Genomic DNA, 17,782 nt, shown 5'->3' on the forward strand with positions numbered 1-17,782 from the left:
TCAGTAATTTTAATCAGATCCAACGCCTCTGAACAAACTTGAGTATAATTTCCAAATAACCTTTATATTTTAGCAGTTTTCTCATCCTACTTTATTTCCTTTAATGTGAACACATAGACAGATTTTTACTACTTTTTCGCTTTTGGAGCCCATGCAGGATTACTCAGGAGCTACTTCCAGCTCTGAGTGGAGTTACTCCCGGTGGTGTTCAACAGAGTACCGTGTGCTGGCAGATCAAATCTGGACCTCTAACAAGCAAAGCAGGCATTCAGCCCTTTTAGCCATCACTCCAGCCTCAAATTTTTGCGTTTATACTTGCCTTTATACTCCTACAGGAGCCATGGCTGTTTTCTAAGCTAATATTTACAATAAATAAGAGAGATGGTGAGATGACTAATGGTATTACTAATGTTATACTCATGTCCTTAAGTTACCCTAAAAATTCTGGAATGTATACAAATATATGTATATATGCATATATAGAGAGAATGATAATATTTTCATGTTTTGAGGAAACAGCTGAAGTCCCAGAGGGTGAGGGGTGGATCAAAGGAGATGGAGTTACTTTATGTTGAATAGTAGAGGGTTTCATTGTATAGGACATAACATTGGCTGAGGGGGTATGGCTTGGGGGAGAAAAATAGAATTTGTATTAAATATTTTGAGGAGAAATGGGTGTGTGTGCATGGTGAGTAGAATGGGGGCATACTAGAAGCACATAAAAAGTAGAGAAATCTGAGACTATACGGTGCTTTTAAATAAATATAAGTTACACAAAGATTACCCCCAAAAATGTCTTTGTATATGTAGTGATGTTCTTTGGAGTTAACATTTTGGGACAGATTCTTGAGAAGTGCTTTCATTTAAAATAGATTGTTAGAAACAATTCATAGAGACCAAATGTTTCTTGGTACCATTTTTGGCATTTATTGACATGTTTACACCCTCAATTTTGAAGTAAACAGCTTGTTTGGAATAAAATATGTCAAATTTTTTCTTATTCTTCAAAGAAATCCATGTCCCTTCTGGTAATATTTAACCTTCTCCTGTGTATCTAGGGTTTTACATAGGATAAGAAAAAGCGGCTTAACTACAAGGCATAACTCCTAATATTGTACTAATTTGGCCTCACCACTGATTCTCTCACTTCTATTTGTATTTATTGAAGATTGATGAACTGTGCTCTGACTGATGCATGCTGTTTGGATCTGGCTTCTACCATAATGAACAACCCAAACTTGCGCAGCCTGGATGTTGGGAACAATGACTTGAGGGATGATGGAGTTAAAATCCTTAATGAGGCTTTCAACCATCCAAACTGTAATATTGAGAGGCTTGGGTGAGTTTAGCTTTCCATTGAGAACATAAATAGTATCTATTTGGTGGCTAGTATAACAGGTTTAGTATATGGAAAGAAAATGACATAGAAATGAAGCTAGAAGGCAAGTTATTTTCAGAAATAAACTGAATTTCAAATATTTGTATCATATATTACATGGCATTAGTATAAAATGTATTTCATATTTCTGTGCCCCCAGGCCCATTAGTGGTTTCATTTACTAATGAAACCAGGATTTCATTAATTTGTACTTGATTTAGGTAGCTTATATTCCATTTAATAGAAGATTTAATTATCTATCTGAAAATGTTGGTCTTTCAAGGAGTTGCACTCTAGTAAACTTTATCCTATACTATAATTTTTATGTTCAATCCTGTGTTTGCATTTTTATTTTCTTTCAAAATCTGTAGAGTTCACTTCTATATATACAAACTTGAATTACTGACCTCTGGATAAAGAAATTTTCTGTATATATGGGAAGCCCAAATACTATTATGCTGTATTCTTTAGGAATCTGTCTCCCTGTTGCTTATTCTAAAAAGTTCTGCTCTTTCTATCTTTGAACTGAATGTTTTTATTTACCATACTAGTGATGGTGGGGTGGTATATGTGTTCTCACATTTAATTTTTTTAATTGTTTGTCATAGCAAATATGGCTCTAATAGGGTTAATGTTTATGGTTTTGATAAATCAAGTTATTTCCCCTTCACTACCAACAAAATGTTCAAAACTGACCCACCATCCTTTTAAGTCTGCATTTTCCTTTTTTTCTCTACCACACCCCTTTGATAACCTGAGTTTTTTAAAACAGGACCAACATTTTTTCCATTATTCAATTCTATTTATTGCCCTCTTGTTTCTATATATACCACAGATATGTGATACCATCCAGTACTTTTCCAATCTGACTTATTTCACTTAACATGATGCTCTCCAGTTCTATCCAGGTTGCAGAAAACTGCATGACTTCATCTTTTCTTACAGGCATATAATATTCCATTGTATCTATATGCCACAGCTTTATCATTCACTGGATATTGAACGTTGTGTTGCTTTCATATCCTGGCTATTGTGTTTGCTGCAACAAACACAGATGTGCATACATCTTCACACATTATTATTTTTGTATTCTTGTGATAGATGCTAACAAGTGGTCATATGGAAGCTCTATTATGTTTTTGAGAAATCTCCATACTCTTTTCCACAGGGGTTGGACCAGATGACATGCCCACCCACCAACAGTGAATGAACACTGATTCTGTAGCACTGGTTGTTTCCAGCCTTTGTGATATATGCCATTCTTACTGGTGTGAGATGATGTATCATCATCACCAGATAAACAAGCACTCTTTCCTATGTCAGTTGGCTATCTGTATTGAGATTTAACTTTATCTTACACATAACCTGAAAATTTAGCAAATCTAAATGTTTCTTCTATGCTGGCATCAGTACAAAAAATCCATTCAGAGACAAAGCAGCATAAAAAAATAGCATGTTTGTCAATTTCCCTTTTAAGTCCCACAGGGCTGATGTGGAGGAGTTAGATGTATGTATATTCACTGGAATTGAATTCCAGGAGAAAAGGACCCATGATTTTACAATAAGTAGTGAACTCACCTGCTCTGTGCGTTATAGGGAGACATGACCTTGTCTTTCAAGGTTACTCATTCTGCATATGACTTATGTTTATGACTTATGGTTATGATTTCCCTTCAAATCCATTTTATTACAGTCATCCTATAAGTTTTGTTGTAATAGTATTTTACTTTTGAGTCTAATACTCTTGCCTTCCCTTATGACTTATCTTCAACCAAATTTATTTTAAATTATACACCTTAATTTTCAAACACAAAGGGGGTTTCTTTTTAATTTACCCTCTAGCATTGCATTCTAGGAACATGATGTTTAAAATTTGAAAATCATCCATGGCCTACCTACTATATTCTTGTTTTTTATGAGTCTAATTGTGCTTGGAAGAATGAGAAAGTGTAGGAAGAAAACCATGTTTAAATCTCTTACTATCATAGACTTGTGTTTTTCAGTTTGTAGTTTTTGTTTTCTGTTGTGAAACTGTTATTAGTCACTTGAAATTCAAGGTAATAATGAAGTCTTCTTAACATTTTATGTTACAAATGCTTTTTATCCCGATTTTATTCTTCTTTTGATCTTGTGTCATAATTATACTTGCTCCAAATTAATATTTTGTGTGGCAACAAGTTGAAAAAATTGTATACTCAGCACCTACAGGGCACTAATAGTTGAATAGCTAAGATTCATAAGATGAAAATTAAAATAGTTGCTTGGAGACTGATGACCAGTTGAAGATTGAGCTTAACATACTTCTCAGTGGTTTATTACCATTGTTTCATGTGAAGTTCTTCTGTTCATCTGATTGACTACTTCTGTCCATTATTCTTCCCATCCATCAAGTGACCCTAGTACATTGAAATATGTTGTCGGATTTAGTATCCGTGTAAAAATACTGGTTTTATTTTTAATGGGTGAAGTTTATTTGTATAAATGGCTTGGTGGTAAAAATCTCATATATTTTACTTCTTATAGGAGTCAGAACTAATATTTCTAAAATCTACTAAAGTATAAAATTATACTGCTGTATATTTATAATATACATTTATAATATACATTATACATTTATAATGATATAAAAAGATTCAGTTGTTTCATAGTTTTCTTTGGTATACCATGTTTGTTATCTGGATTATAATTAAATCATTATTTGTATATAGAAAAGGATCTATTTATCTTATAAATTCCAAGTAATGGAAGTATGTAAATCTATCCTGTTTTTTTATACCAGTTATTCTCATTTTCTTTAAGTTCTGGAGTTGATATATCCTCCCACATCTCTTGTATATTTGTTTTGTCATAGGATAAGGTTAATTTTATCATGAGTATCTCTTTCCTGCAGATTGGAATGCTGTGGTTTGACCTCTGTCTGTTGTAAGGATCTTGCCTCTACTCTTAGCAGCAACCAAAAACTGGTAGAAATAAAACTGGCAGAGAATGCCTTAGGGCATGAAGGAATTATGAAGTTGCATGCAGCCTTGAAGTCTCCTGATTGTAAACTACAAGTTCTAGGGTAAATCTATTGACTTCTTTCTTAGGGGGAATTCTTTCTTAGGGGGAGTTCTAGGCCCTTGTTTTTCTCCCATAATACACTGTTTTGTAAGACATAATGTAGAATAATGATTAAGAATTAAACTACAGACTATTTAAGTGTAAATTCTGGTCTGCCACTTATTTACATAGTTATTTGAATTTGTGTTATTTCCAATAGGGATTTTTTTTTCTGCTTCCTTATTTATAAAATAGATGCAGTGATTCTCTCTACCCATAGGGTTATTCTGAGAATCACATAGGTCAATATAGCCAGTATTTGGACAGTTCCTAGCATATATGAATACAATGTATATGTTTTTACAGCATTGGTCATGCTGTTTCTCTTAAATAGAGAAGATGGGAGAGTATCTTTCTACTATTCTTTCTACTCTGACAAGAAATAAATTCATCAGGGTCTGGGATGAGGTGACTCAGTCGTTACAGCACATGCCTTAATTGCTTACGAAGTCCTGGGATAGATCCTGACCAGAAATGAGCCCATGGCACTTTTGCATACACCCCTGGTGGCTTCAGGATAGAGTACCCTCCACCAATAGAAAAGTTTCTTCAGAGTTAGGGAAAAATTAAGCACTGAATGAGCTGTTCTTTGTTTTCTCAGGTTGCGCAAAGAAGCACTTGATAAGGAAGCACAGAAGCTCCTAGAGGAAGTGGAAGTTAGCAATCCGCACCTAGTTATTAAGCCTAATGGCGATGGTTCCTGGTGGCAGTGTTTCTGATTTGAAGAATGTAATTTTTTTTTTTCCACGGAAAATAAACTTCTGAGTGACAAGGCTGGGGCTGTAATCCTATGTATTAAACTTGGTGTCTGTTAGATATAGGTTAGTCATTTCTTTATAAAGTGTTCTATATCACATGAGGGTTGAGAGACAAAAATAAAATGAAAAACCAAGCTTGCTAGAAGTTTTAATTGGATATATGTATAATCTCCAGCGTGACCAGGGGAAGCCTCGGTGGCTCTCCCTCTCGCAGCCCGAGTTCGGTGGACTCAGGCCACTCTCCCTCCCAGGGTGGCCTGTGCCAAGGTTCGGATGAAGGAGGAAATGAGGGCCGGCCAAGCCAGGTGATCGGTTGAGATTTATTCCATTCTCCCCACTTGCCTGTCCCAGTCTCACTAAACTCCCCATTCTAATCTCACCCTGCCCCTCATTCCCGTCTCCTCCTTTCTCTCCCGCTCATCTCTCCACGCTCCCTTTTGCAGCCATGTCTCTTGTCTCTCCACATGCCTGCTCCTGCATTGTTCCCGTACATTCTTCTCCCTCTGTCCCCCTTGCTAGTCTCTCCGTACTCCATGTTGCTGCCCTGGTCTCTCTTGGCTCTTTCCAGCTCCCTGTATTAGAGGTAAACACTACTCCCAGTCTGGCAGGCAGCAAAATCAACATAAGAAAGCCCTTCCTTAGCTCACAGGCAAAATACCACTTAAGGTGTTTTTCTCCTTTCCTTAGTTTAATAACTTAATTGGCATCTTAATTTTGCTTCTTAATATTAGTTATTTTGTATGGACACAGGTATATTGAGCTTGTAGGGTGGCTCTCCTGGGGACATCGTGCTACAGACTCAGACTACAGTGCTCAGGCTGGATTAATCATTCCTAACCCTAGCAAGGGTCAAATCTAGTTACTGCTTTTTGGATCATGACAGCATTTGTTCATGACCAAGCTTTTATAGTTAAGCATTATGGTGCTTTGGACAGGCCCATTTTGATGCCAGGGTATCACATAGCTCACTGCTTGACCCGGGTCCATCCAGTCCCTAATCAGATTAGAGCCCTGTTTTGGGGGTGTTACGAAGTAAGGGCAACTGAGGCTTAGGTCAAGAGAACAGATGCCCCGGAGGTAATATCTGGAGTCAATTAATTCCCATGTTACAAAAGCATAGCATTAACTATCTTCTTGTGCCCATACAAAAAGGACATTGCTCTGAATTAGCCATGCAGAGAAGAAGAGAAAAACAATATTTACAAGTCAACAGAGCACAAAGAAAGAAGTTACAAGTAAACAGAATTGGGAGCACTGTGATGGGAGTAACCCAATAAACCTAAGCTCCCTGTGGCAAGGCGGAAAGGACAAACCAATGTTATCCTACAAATAAATATATATATATATATATACACATATATATATAAAATTCAGAATGTGAAAAGCTTAGAATGAAAGCAGGGCAGATGATAACATCTTGTTCCCTTTCTCTCTACTCCTGCTGCCATGGCTCTATTTCATATCTCCATTCACAATTTGAGTTCACCACTTCTGTCATATCTTAATGTTTTTCCATGTGCTTTCTTGGGACCAATAGAGTAAAACCATCACTTTTAATTTTCTTTAAATACTAGTTCCTGAACCCCTTATAGACTTAGTGAATCAGAATATCTAGATGAGTGTCTAGAAATTGGCATTTCAAATTTCTCAGGCAACTCTTTAACACCAGTGATTTTTAAATATTAATGCATCTGTACATGGAAATCTACTTCAGTTAACATTTCTGTCGCCTACTTTGAAGATAAGAGATATAAGATTATTAGGCAGCCAGAGAGATAATACAGCGGGTGTGGTGCTTGCCTTGCACTTGGCTGACCAGGTCCAATCCAAAGCCACACTAAGACCTGAGCACTGAACCAAGAATAAAGCCTAAGCAATGCCAGATGTGTCCCCAAAAACAAAAGAAAAAGGGTTATTAGAATTAGAGTTCCATTTCTTGGGTGGAATAGAGCTAAAGATAGTTTCTTCTATTTGATAGAAACATGGCAAATAAAATAACAATGAGTTTTCATTTCGCACCATAAAACTGGCATTCATCACAACGAAAAAAAAATCAACCAGTGTGGCATAGATATGGGGGGAAAGATATCCTCATTCAGTGCTGGTGGGAATGTAGATTGGTTCAGCCTCTTTGTAAACAGGTTTGCAAAAACTAGGAATTGAACTTCCACATAACCCAGCAATTCTACTTCCTGGCATCTACCCCAAGAGCCCCAAACCTCAAACAGGACATCTGCACTCTTGTATTCATTGCAGCACTATTCACAGTAGCCCAAATTTTGAAAGAAAAAAAGTGTCCAAGAACAGATACTAGATAAAGAAACTATGGCACCAGAGCAATAGTACAGTGGTTAGAGCACTTTTCTTGCATGTCGCCGACCTGGGTTCAAGCCCTGGCATCGCATATGATCCCATGAGCACTGCCAAGAGTAATTCCTAAGTGCAGAGCCAGAATAAAGTCCTAAATACTGCAGGGTGTGGCCCCCAAAAACAATGAACTCATGCTATGTGCATCTATAGTGTCATGCTGAAGAAAGAAGGAAGATACAGATTGTCTTTCATATATAGGACATAAACCTAGTAGAGAAATAGCAGATGGGCCAAAGGCAGCAGAATATCAGAACGGACTGATCTTCAGTAGGAAGCTGACCACAGGGAGGGTGGAGGGTGGGGACAGGGGCAGCAATGGGACACAGTGGAGGGAAGCCGACACTAGTGGATGTGATGCTGGATGTTTTATATATAAAACTCTACCAGTAACAGTTTTGTAAACCACAGCCCTAAATTAAACTTTTTTTAAAAGTTAAGTAAAAGATATCTATTTGATAGTATCAACAGGAGAAAATATTTGCATATTTTTAACAATATTTAAATTTTTTAACAAAATTAAATTTTTTAACAATATTTGAATTTACATTATTTTGGTGTGTTTTGGAGCCAACCCCTCGCTGCTCAGGAATCACTCCTCGTAGGACTTGAGGTACCATGTGGGATGCCAGATATTAAACCCGGGTTGGCCAGGTACATGGCAAGTATCCTACCTACTCCAGCAAGCATTTGCATTTTAGAAGAGGAAAGAGTTTGCTCGAGCGGGAACCAGTAATGTCTCCATCATGAGACTTGTTGTTAGTTTTTGGCATATTGAATACGCCACGGGTAGCTTGTCAGCCTCTGCCGTGTGGGTGAGATACTCTCGGTAGCTAGCTGGGCTTTCCGAGAGGGGCGGAGGAATGAAACCCAGGTCAGCTGCATGCAAGGCAAACGTCCTACCACTGTGCTATTGCTCCAGCCCAAGGAAAGAGAAAATGACAATTATTTGTTGAAGAAATAATAGTGGATAACTTCTTCAATCTGAGGAGTGAGACAGATACCCAGATTTAGGAAACCTAGCCCAAACACTAAAAAAGAATGTCATATATAAACCTCACAATATAATGCCATACCAGAAGAATCAGAACAAAAATACTGCCCACAACAATATATTTAAAAACATAGCCAAATAAAATTATTTAATATCAATGCTTTCAATTTATGTATGTTAGCTATTTCAATATTTATGCCCACTTCCCTAGTAACCTGCCTACTTTTTGAAACACCACTGTGCCCTAGAACTCTGAGTATTCCCATCCTTGCTCTTCCAGAGTGGGCAGGAGTCCCTGAAAATTAGGTAAAACTGAATATGCAAAACTATAGTCACGTTATTGTTTTTGAATAAACAATACTGTGGTTTGAGTTTCTTCAGTCATCATCCTCTTGTGATAGATATTTTGAGGAATGTGGTCATTGAGAGAAGGAGCAGTATAGCTCATAAAGCTACTATTAATTACATATTAGACAAAGCCAAGACTGTAAAATGTATGTGTGATGAGGATGACTACAAAAAGATCTTAACCAGGGGCATATTGAAAAGAATCATACCCCAATAATTATAACATTTCTTATCCTAAAGATTAAGAAAACATTTCAATTTGGACTTGCTTCCTGTTTTCCTGAATGGTATATCTGTATTTTTATAACTTTTAATTTATTTAATAAGATAATGGTTTTATGGAAAAGTTAGTCATTATGAGAAAGATCACATAAAAATCACAAAATTTTATCAACCAAATTTAACAAATTTTATTTTGGTTATGATTTTATATTCTTTATTTTATTATAAAATCTGGATAATAACTGTGCTTGAAACCTGTCTTCTAATGATGTATTACATGTTCCACAATTTCTTTTTTCTTGGGTCACACCCAGAGATGCTCAGGGGTTACTCCTGGCTTTGCACTCAGGAATTACTCCTGGCGGTGCTTGGGGGATCATATGGGATGCCAGGGATCGAACCCAGGTCAGTCACGTGCAAGGCAAATGCCCTCCCAGCTGTGCTATCGCTCCAGCCCCCATGTTCCACGATTTTTAATTTTTTTTCAAAAGATGTCTTGTTCATAGTTTTCCAGTGTGTGAGCGAGTGCAAATTATTTAACCAAGCCTCAATTATTAAGCACTGAAGAGTATTATTTTAAAAAAAAAAATTATCAGTGAATCACTGTGAGGTAGTTACAGACTTACAAACTTCCGTGCTTGTGTTTCAGTCATACAGTGGTTGAGTCCCATCCCTCCACCAGTGCCCATTTTCCACCACCAAAGGTCCCAGCATCCCTCCCACCACCTCCACCCTGTCCCCTCCACCTCATCCCGCCTCTGTGGCGGGGCATTCCCTTTTGCTCTCTCTCTCTCTCTCTCTCTCTCTCTCTCTCTCTCTCTCTCTCTCTCTCTCTCTCTCTCTCTCTCTCTCTCTCTCTCTCTCTCTCTCTCTCTCTCCTTTTGGGTGTTGTTCTTTGCAACAGAGGTATTAAGTGGCCATCATGTTTGGTCTGTAGTCTACTTTCAGCCCACATCTCCCATTCCGAGCGAGCCCTCCTAGCACCCTTTACTTGGTGGTCCCTTCTCTACCTGATCTGCCTTTTGCCCCAGCATGGGAGGCCAGCTTCTAATCTGTGGAGTAATTCTCCTGGCACTTATCTCTTTTGTTCTTGGGTGTTAGTCTCCCATCCTGTTACTTTATATTCCACAAATGAGTGCAATCTTTCTATGTCTGTCCCTCTCTTTCTGACTCATTTCACTTAACATGATACTTTCCATGTTGATCCACCTATATGCAAATTTCATGACTTCATCTTTTCTAACAGCAGCATAGTACTCCATTGTGTACATGTACCAAAGTTTCTTTAACCAGTCATCTGTTCTCAGGCATTTGGGGTTTTTTCCAGATTCTGGCTATTGTAAACTGGGCTGAAATGAACATACAAGTGCAGATAGTCATTTTTTGAAAATGTTTCCGTGTGCACTGGAAGAAAATGTGTATTCTTTCCTTTGGGGATGCAAAGCCCTGTGTAGATCTATTTGCCCTTTCTTTTCTATCTCTTCCTTCAAAGCCAGTGTTCCCTTACTGAGTTTTAATCTTGTTGATCTATCTAGAGGTGATAGGGCAGTGTTGAAGTCTCCAACTATTATTGTGTTGCTAGCAATGTCCTTATTAAAATCTGTTAGCAGTTGTTTTAAGTATTTAGCACAAAGAAATATTTGGGGTGATAGAAATGTTAGAGATCTTGATGCAGCTCATGGTTATAAACCTGTACAATTAATAAATTTTTTTTACAATTAATAAATTTAACCATGAAATCAGCTTAATATTTTATAAGTAAACTCATAAATTTAAAATAAAACTTCCACTTAAAGTTTATAAACTCGTCTAAAAACATGAAAAGTAATTTTGTCAAAAAAAGAAAGGGAAGTCATCACTTCTTCCATATCATTAAAGGAAAATGAAGGAATAAAGATAAATCATTTGATACAAGAGAGGGTAAGAAAGGTAGAAGAGAAGAAGCAGTGACGGCATGGTAAACAGCACTCAATAAGCTAACAAAAAGAAATCTAAAAAATAATTAGATATATTAAGTACATAGAAAATTTCTATTTTGGTACATTTAACATATAATTTTAAATTACACTAAGCAAAAAAAGCTGGAAGAAAGAAAGCTGTCAAAATCTCAATTCTGGATAAACTTTAAAACAGCTCCCCATGTCTGGCAATCTATCAAAAAACATAGTATGTTACAAGAGAAAAGATTTGAACTTTACAATATAGGGACAGAATTAAACCTATTTAGAGAAAACTCTTTTCACATACATAAACACACATGCACACAAGGTCACAAAACAAAGTCTCAACAAAAACAAAGAATTAACATTATACAAAACTTTTAAAACATCCAAAAATACCCAGATGGTTGAACATTTTAAAAAAATTCATAAGTTAAAGAATAAATAATGAAATAAAGAAATAAAGGACATGATACTGAAAAACAATGACAACACAGGTATTACAGCTTAAATTTACATATAACAATTGTAAATTAAATATTGTTAGCTACACGGTTCTGGAGAGAGGGTACAGTGTATATGTGCTTGCTTTGCACTCAGCTCAGCCTTCCTTTGATCTCTGGAGTCACACCAGGAGCGACTCCTGAACTTAGAGCCAGAAGTGAGCCCGGAGCACAGCCAGGTGAGGGCCAAAATGTAAAAATAAAATAAAATATAAAAAAATAAATATGCTACCTAAAATAGAAACATAACTTTATAACTTAAGTTGTACAACAATTACATATATGCATACACTGCAGGAAAAATAAACCCTTTGATTTCATATTACTGTCTTGTTTTAAAGTTTAGAATAAAAGATACTACAAACTGTATATCCAAAGAACATGGAAAATCTGTGACTCCAAAAATATGAAAAAAAAAAAGGGGGTGGAGTGATAGCAAATTGGTAGAACGTTTGCCTTGCACACGGCCAGTCTGGATTCGATTTCCAGCATCCCATATGGTCCCTGAGCACTGCCAGGAATAATTCCTAAGTGCAGAGCCAGGGCCTGTGCATCGCCCAGTGTGACAACAAAAGAAAAAAAAATGGAAAAAGAAAGAACAAAAAAGTCAAAGGAGAGGATGGTAACTTTTTTTTTAACCAAGAAGTTGAAAGAAGGTGGGGCACTGGCCTTACACAAGGCCTACCTGGGTTCGATTTCTGGAAACACATACGGTTTTCTGAGCCCTGGCCAGAGTGATCCCTGAGCATCGCTGGGTGTGACCCCAAAACAAAAGTAACCAAAAATATTAAAGTTATCATGGCTAATGGCAAACTTTCCAAATTAAGCAAAAATTTAAAAAAGTTATCTGTAAAAAATATAAAGGCGCGCATGCTCAGGGGAGGGGGAGATAATGTGTGCTGTGTTGTTCGCGGGCTCTTAGAGAGGAACTCTCTCTCTCTCCTCTCTCGTTAGGTGCTCTTGAGTCGCTGGCTGTGTATGGACCAGATCGGGATGGCTCCTCCTTGTGCTCTGCTTCTGTGTGTGCCGTTGTGCTCTCTTCTGTCTGTCTCTCTATCTCTGTCCTTGAAGTCTCTCCTCTGGTCTCTTCCGACCTCTCTCTGTCTCTACTGCTGTGTCTTCTCTATGCTTCTGTGTCTTCCCTCTTGCTTCTGTGTCTTCTCCTGTGTCTTCTGTCTTGCCTTTGTGTTTTTTCTCCTCTTTTGTCTCTTCTCCTTGCTTCTGTCTTACCTCTGCCTCTTCTGTCTTGCCTCTGCCTCTATTTCTCTTACAGTCTTAGTTTATATAGCAATCATATAGGGTGGTAACACAAAGGTGGGTTGAACATTAACAAATCAACTTCTTATCAAAGAAGGATAAGACCATTTCTCCAGGAGATTAACAAAATCTCATCTAAAGAGATTACTCCAGATTACTAGGAGATCCACTCAAAGGTGGTATCCAAACAAGGGTATGTCGCTTTCTTCCTTCCTCAGCTAGTAATCCACTTAAATAGATATAGTAAATTTACTTCTAATATTTCTGGCAATGTCATTCTGTATGAGCACAGTAAGAGATGGATCAAACTTTAAAATTTGATTGTTCTTGAGGACATTTACTATATATTCCAGACCACAGTTCTCAGGCCAGGTTAGTCTTCCTAACCCCAGCAAGGTCCTAGTCTCGTTATTACTTTTGGATCATGACAGCATTTGTCTATGACATGTTCTCAACTTATAGTTGAGTATTGTGGCACTTTGGCCTGGCCCATTTCAATGCCAGGGTAACTTACAGCTTGCCCTGGGTCCATTCCGTCCCTCGTCAGGACCCTGATTTGGGGGTGCAGGAACTAAGGGCAACTAAGTCGAGAAAGCAAATGTCCAGGAGTAAATATTATTGGAGTCAATAAACTCCCAAGTTACAAAACATAATATTAACTATCTTCCTGTGTCCATACAGGAAGGACATTGCTTTAAGGGAAACTAAGTTCCCTGCGACAAGGCTGAAAGGACGAACCTAATGTTATCCTACAGTTATCTATAAAATATCTTACCGAAAAGTCAGGTCAAGAAATATTCTAGGGGCTGGAAAGAATATAATGGTAGGGCGCTTGCCACTGGGGCTCAATCCGGGTACCACCTACATTCCAATGAGGTTATCCAGTAGTGATCCCTAAGCACAGATCCAGTAATAATCCTTGAACACTGCTGGTTGTCCCCCGCCCCCCAAATATGTAATGCTTAAGATTTTTTGTTTTGGGGACTTTTTGGCAAACGTTTGTCTTGCACAAGGCCGGACCCGGGTTCGATTCCTCTGTCCCTCTTGGAGAACCTGAAAAGTTACCAAGAGTATCCCGCCCACAGGGCAGAGTCTGGCAAGCTACCCACCTTGCATTCGATATGCCAAAAACAGTAAGAAGTCAGTAAGAAGTCAAAAACAGTAATGGAGACATTACTGTTGCCCACTCCAGCAAATTGGTGAAAAACGGGAGGACAGTGCTCCAGTGCTCCAGTATTTTTGGGGGGGTGAGTGGGGCATACCTGGGGTTATTCCAGGCTCTGTACTCAAGAGTTACTACTGGAACTGCTTGGGGGAACCATATAGAATACTGGGGATCTAACCCAGGCTGGCCTTTGGCAAGGCAAACGCCCAACCCACTGTACTATCACTCTGGCCTTGATGTTGAAGACATTTAATAAAAATATGCCAAGTTCACTATGGTCAAAAGGTCCATACCATTTATGATTAGAAAACTGTATTTCTATGTATGTGCAAAACATCTTTAAAAATGAATATATCCGAACCGGTAGGTTTACCTAAGAAATATTGATTTAATATTGAAAATTTTTTTGGAGCAAGTCATCACATAAATTAGTATGATGCACTTCACACATGCTAAACAATCTTAAAATCTTACCATTTGAAGTCGGGGGAATGACTCAATGGATTGAGCTACGCAGAAGACCCAGATTTAAACGGGGCACTGCGTACTCCCCCCAAACACAGCACCTCGGGTACGGCCCCCAAACCAACAAGAAATTCCCATCAGAGTCGACACTAAAATGTGTTCACTACCTACCGGTGTGCTTTAGTAACTAAGGAACATGTACGCCAACATATATGCATTGATTCAAACTTAAGACTTTTATTTTTCCCTACCACCATAACCTTCAAAAAGCTTTCATTTAAAAAAAAATTTTTTTTTAATGTGGCTTGGGCCATTACAACTTCAAACCAAAATCTATCCACAGTATCTGTGAAACACGCGTCCTCTTCATGCATATTTAAAATCAGAGATTATCACAAAGAACTCGTTAAAAATCGCGTTATTTGTTCGGACGAACCCAATAGGTTTGGCGGACGGCCTTCGGAGAAAACGGGCCAAGGCTTCAGATTACGCAGTGCCAGCGATGCCACCGAGCAGCCGCAACGCCTGGCCAACGCTTTCCTTCCCTCAGACAAGTCTCATGTCGTTACAACTCTCCACACAAGTTGTGGTTCTTACACTTTTCAATTATTTCATCCCCCGCCTGCCCCTTCGAAAGCGGCTTGGGCCACTCGGAGGGGACCTTTAAGAGTAGTTCGGAAGTGTTGGGCTGTTTTCTTTTTGTAACGTAACGGTTTTCCGTGCGGTGTGCAGAGGACCTCTGGGGCGTGAAGAGACTTGAGCCTAACGCGGACGGCACATCCGCGCTCGAAGGCAGGAAGGAAAGTTACAAACCTGCGCGGACCTTCCTCACCCTTCCCGACGGGGCGGGGGGCGGGGGACGGCGCGGCTAGGACGATCCACCAATCACAGGCCGGGACAGCCCCGGCCGGCCCGCGTGAGCCAGTCCCAAGTGGCCCGAACCCCAGCATTCCGCCTGCGCAGGCGGGGCGGCGACCGCGGTTCCGGCTTTAAGCGCCCTCGAGTCGACCGGTAGGAGCGTCGTTCCAGGAGACACTCGAAGGCTCGCACCAGCGTCTTCTCCGCGCCTGCCGCCGCCGCCGCAGAACCACCCGACCGGCCGACATGGTGGAAGCGGACCGCCCCGGGAAGCTCTTCATCGGGGGGCTCAACCTCGAGACCGACGAGAAAGCCCTGGAGACCGAGTTCGGCAAGTACGGCCGCATCATCGAGGTGCTCCTGATGAAAGATCGAGAAACCAGCAAGTCCCGGGGCTTCGCGTTCGTCACCTTCGAGAGCCCCGCCGACGCCAAGGCCGCCGCCCGCGACATGAACGGCAAGTCCCTGGATGGTAAGGCCATCAAGGTGGCCCAGGCCACCAAGCCGGCGTTCGAGAGCGGCCGGCGGGGGCCGCCGCCGCCCCGCAGCCGCGGGCGTCCGAGGGGCCTGCGCGGGACCCGCGGGGGCGGGGACCCGCGTCGACCCCCCTCCCGGGGCGGGCCCAGCGACGACGGCGGCTACGCTGGCGATTTCGACCTGCGGCCTTCCCGAGGCCCGATGCCCATGAAGCGCGGGCCGCCGCCCCCGCCGCGCCGGGCCGGGCCGCCGCCCAAGCGGGCCGCGCCGTCGGGCCCCACGCGCAGCGGCAGCGGCGGGATGCGCGGGCGGGCGCCGGCCGCGCGCGGGCGAGACGGCTACGCAGGGCCGCCGCGCCGGGAGCCGCCGCCCCCGCGCCGCGACCCCTACCTGGGTCCCCGGGAGGAGGGCTACTCCCCCCGGGACAGCTACTCCAGCCGCGACTACCCGAGCGCCCGCGACCCCCGCGATTTCGCACCCTCGCCCCGCGACTACACCTACCGCGACTACGGCCACTCCAACGCCCGGGATGACTGTCCGTCGAGAGGCTACGGTGACCGGGATGGCTACGGAGGGCGCGACCGTGACTACGTGGATCACCCGAGCGGAGGCTCCTACCGAGACCCCTTCGAGAGCTACGGGGACCCGCGGAGCGCCACCCCCGCGCGGGGCCCTCCGCCGTCGTACGGCGGCGGGGGCCGCTACGACGAGTACCGGGGCTGCTCGCCCGACGCCTATGGCGGGGGCCGCGATGGTTACGGCGGCGGCGGCGGCGGCCGCAGCGACCGCTACTCGAGAGGCCGCGAACGGGTAGGCAGGGGCGATCGCGGGCTTCCTCCATCCATGGAAAGGGGGTGCCCTCCCCCGCGTGATTCCTACAGCCGCTCCGGTCGCCGGGTGCCCAGGGGCGGTGGCCGCCTTGGAAGCCGCGTGGAGAGAGGGGGTGGCCGGAGCAGATACTAAGGAGCAACAGACTGGCCAGGACCGATGTGTTTTCCGAGGAACTAAGCTAAAGAAGAGCCCGTTATTGCGGGGGACTTCCCCAAGGACTGCTTTAAGGAAGAGTTGTTTTTGCCTTTTAAGAATTGCTTGTTAACTTCCTCTCCGTCATTTAAAATTTTTTTTTTGTGCTTTTGAGAGGGGAAAAAAGTTCAAATTCGTTTAAAGTTCGTTTTTCTGGAATTGTTAACGTTTCTTTCAACAAGCTCATGTTAAAAAGTGTGACTTGAACCTGCTGCGTACTAGTCTTCTTGTATTTACAAGTAGAAACTATCCTAAAGGCTTTCTTCCTTCTACATTGTCTTGATAAATGAGACAGACCATTTAAAGATCTTTTCCAAACACCTGCCCTCCTAAAATGGAAAAATGGACCATTCTGTCCAAATCAACTCGATTGCGAGGTGGGGATGTGGGAGCAGGGAGTGGGGAAACTGGTGCATATTTCTTTTAAGATTACAAGGTATTTTTCAGATCGAATCTACTGCTCTCATGTTAAACGATCAGCAGCTCCAAAACCACATAGATGCTTATGTAAAGAAAATTCTATTTAACTCAGTAAACGTTCAAAAGCAAATGGATGATCCTGGCCATTTTTTGCGCTTTTTGTTTTTGGGAATCTGCAGAATCGCCCACTCCCTTGGTCCCAAAACTGTTCCTCCTAAGTGTGAACAAGAATGGAATACTAAATTAAAGTGTGGCCAGTCAGACCACAAAGCTGCAAAAAAGAAACCCAAAGTATCAGTTAATAGAGTTCATTTTGCTATCAAAAATTAAGAAACAAATAGAAAATATATCAGTGGTGGATTTGTGAAACCATAATAGCTTCATTTTTATGCTGCCTCCTGTGGAGAAAATTGAGCTTCTGCCCCTGGGGTGGAGGAATCAGATGTAAGCAGAAAGAGCTCAGAAGGTCCAGGAACTCCTGAGAACATTTCAAAATCTGAGAATTTCA

At 41.3% G+C, this 17,782-nt stretch overlaps 2 protein-coding genes across 2 annotated transcripts in view; both read left to right on the forward strand.

Annotated features, from left to right (window-relative positions):
• The window catches only part of NLRP14 (NLR family pyrin domain containing 14), a 37,866-nt gene extending 32,670 nt beyond the window's left edge, over window positions 1–5,196 (forward strand). Inside the window, exons 12-14 of the mRNA XM_055143655.1 lie at window positions 1,169–1,339; window positions 4,269–4,439; window positions 5,079–5,196. Of these exons, the coding sequence (XP_054999630.1) occupies window positions 1,169–1,339; window positions 4,269–4,439; window positions 5,079–5,196 (460 nt within the window). The remainder of the gene's footprint in view (window positions 1–1,168; window positions 1,340–4,268; window positions 4,440–5,078) is intronic.
• Window positions 5,197–15,600: 10,404 nt separating this feature from the next.
• Window positions 15,601–16,794, forward strand: RBMXL2 (RBMX like 2). The gene has a single exon (XM_055143890.1). It carries the CDS (start codon window positions 15,601–15,603, stop codon window positions 16,792–16,794), a length of 1,194 nt encoding a protein of 397 aa, XP_054999865.1.
• Window positions 16,795–17,782: the final 988 nt, after the last annotated feature.

The sequence above is a fragment of the Sorex araneus genome, chromosome 6 (genome assembly GCF_027595985.1).
Source record: "Sorex araneus isolate mSorAra2 chromosome 6, mSorAra2.pri, whole genome shotgun sequence".
NCBI lineage: Eukaryota > Metazoa > Chordata > Mammalia > Eulipotyphla > Soricidae > Sorex > Sorex araneus.

What these genes read in the sequence shown, in the direction of transcription:
- RBMXL2 (XM_055143890.1), top strand. Translation starts at nt 15,601, where the DNA reads ATGGTGGAAGCGGACCGCCCCGGGAAGCTCTTCATCGGGGGGCTCAAC.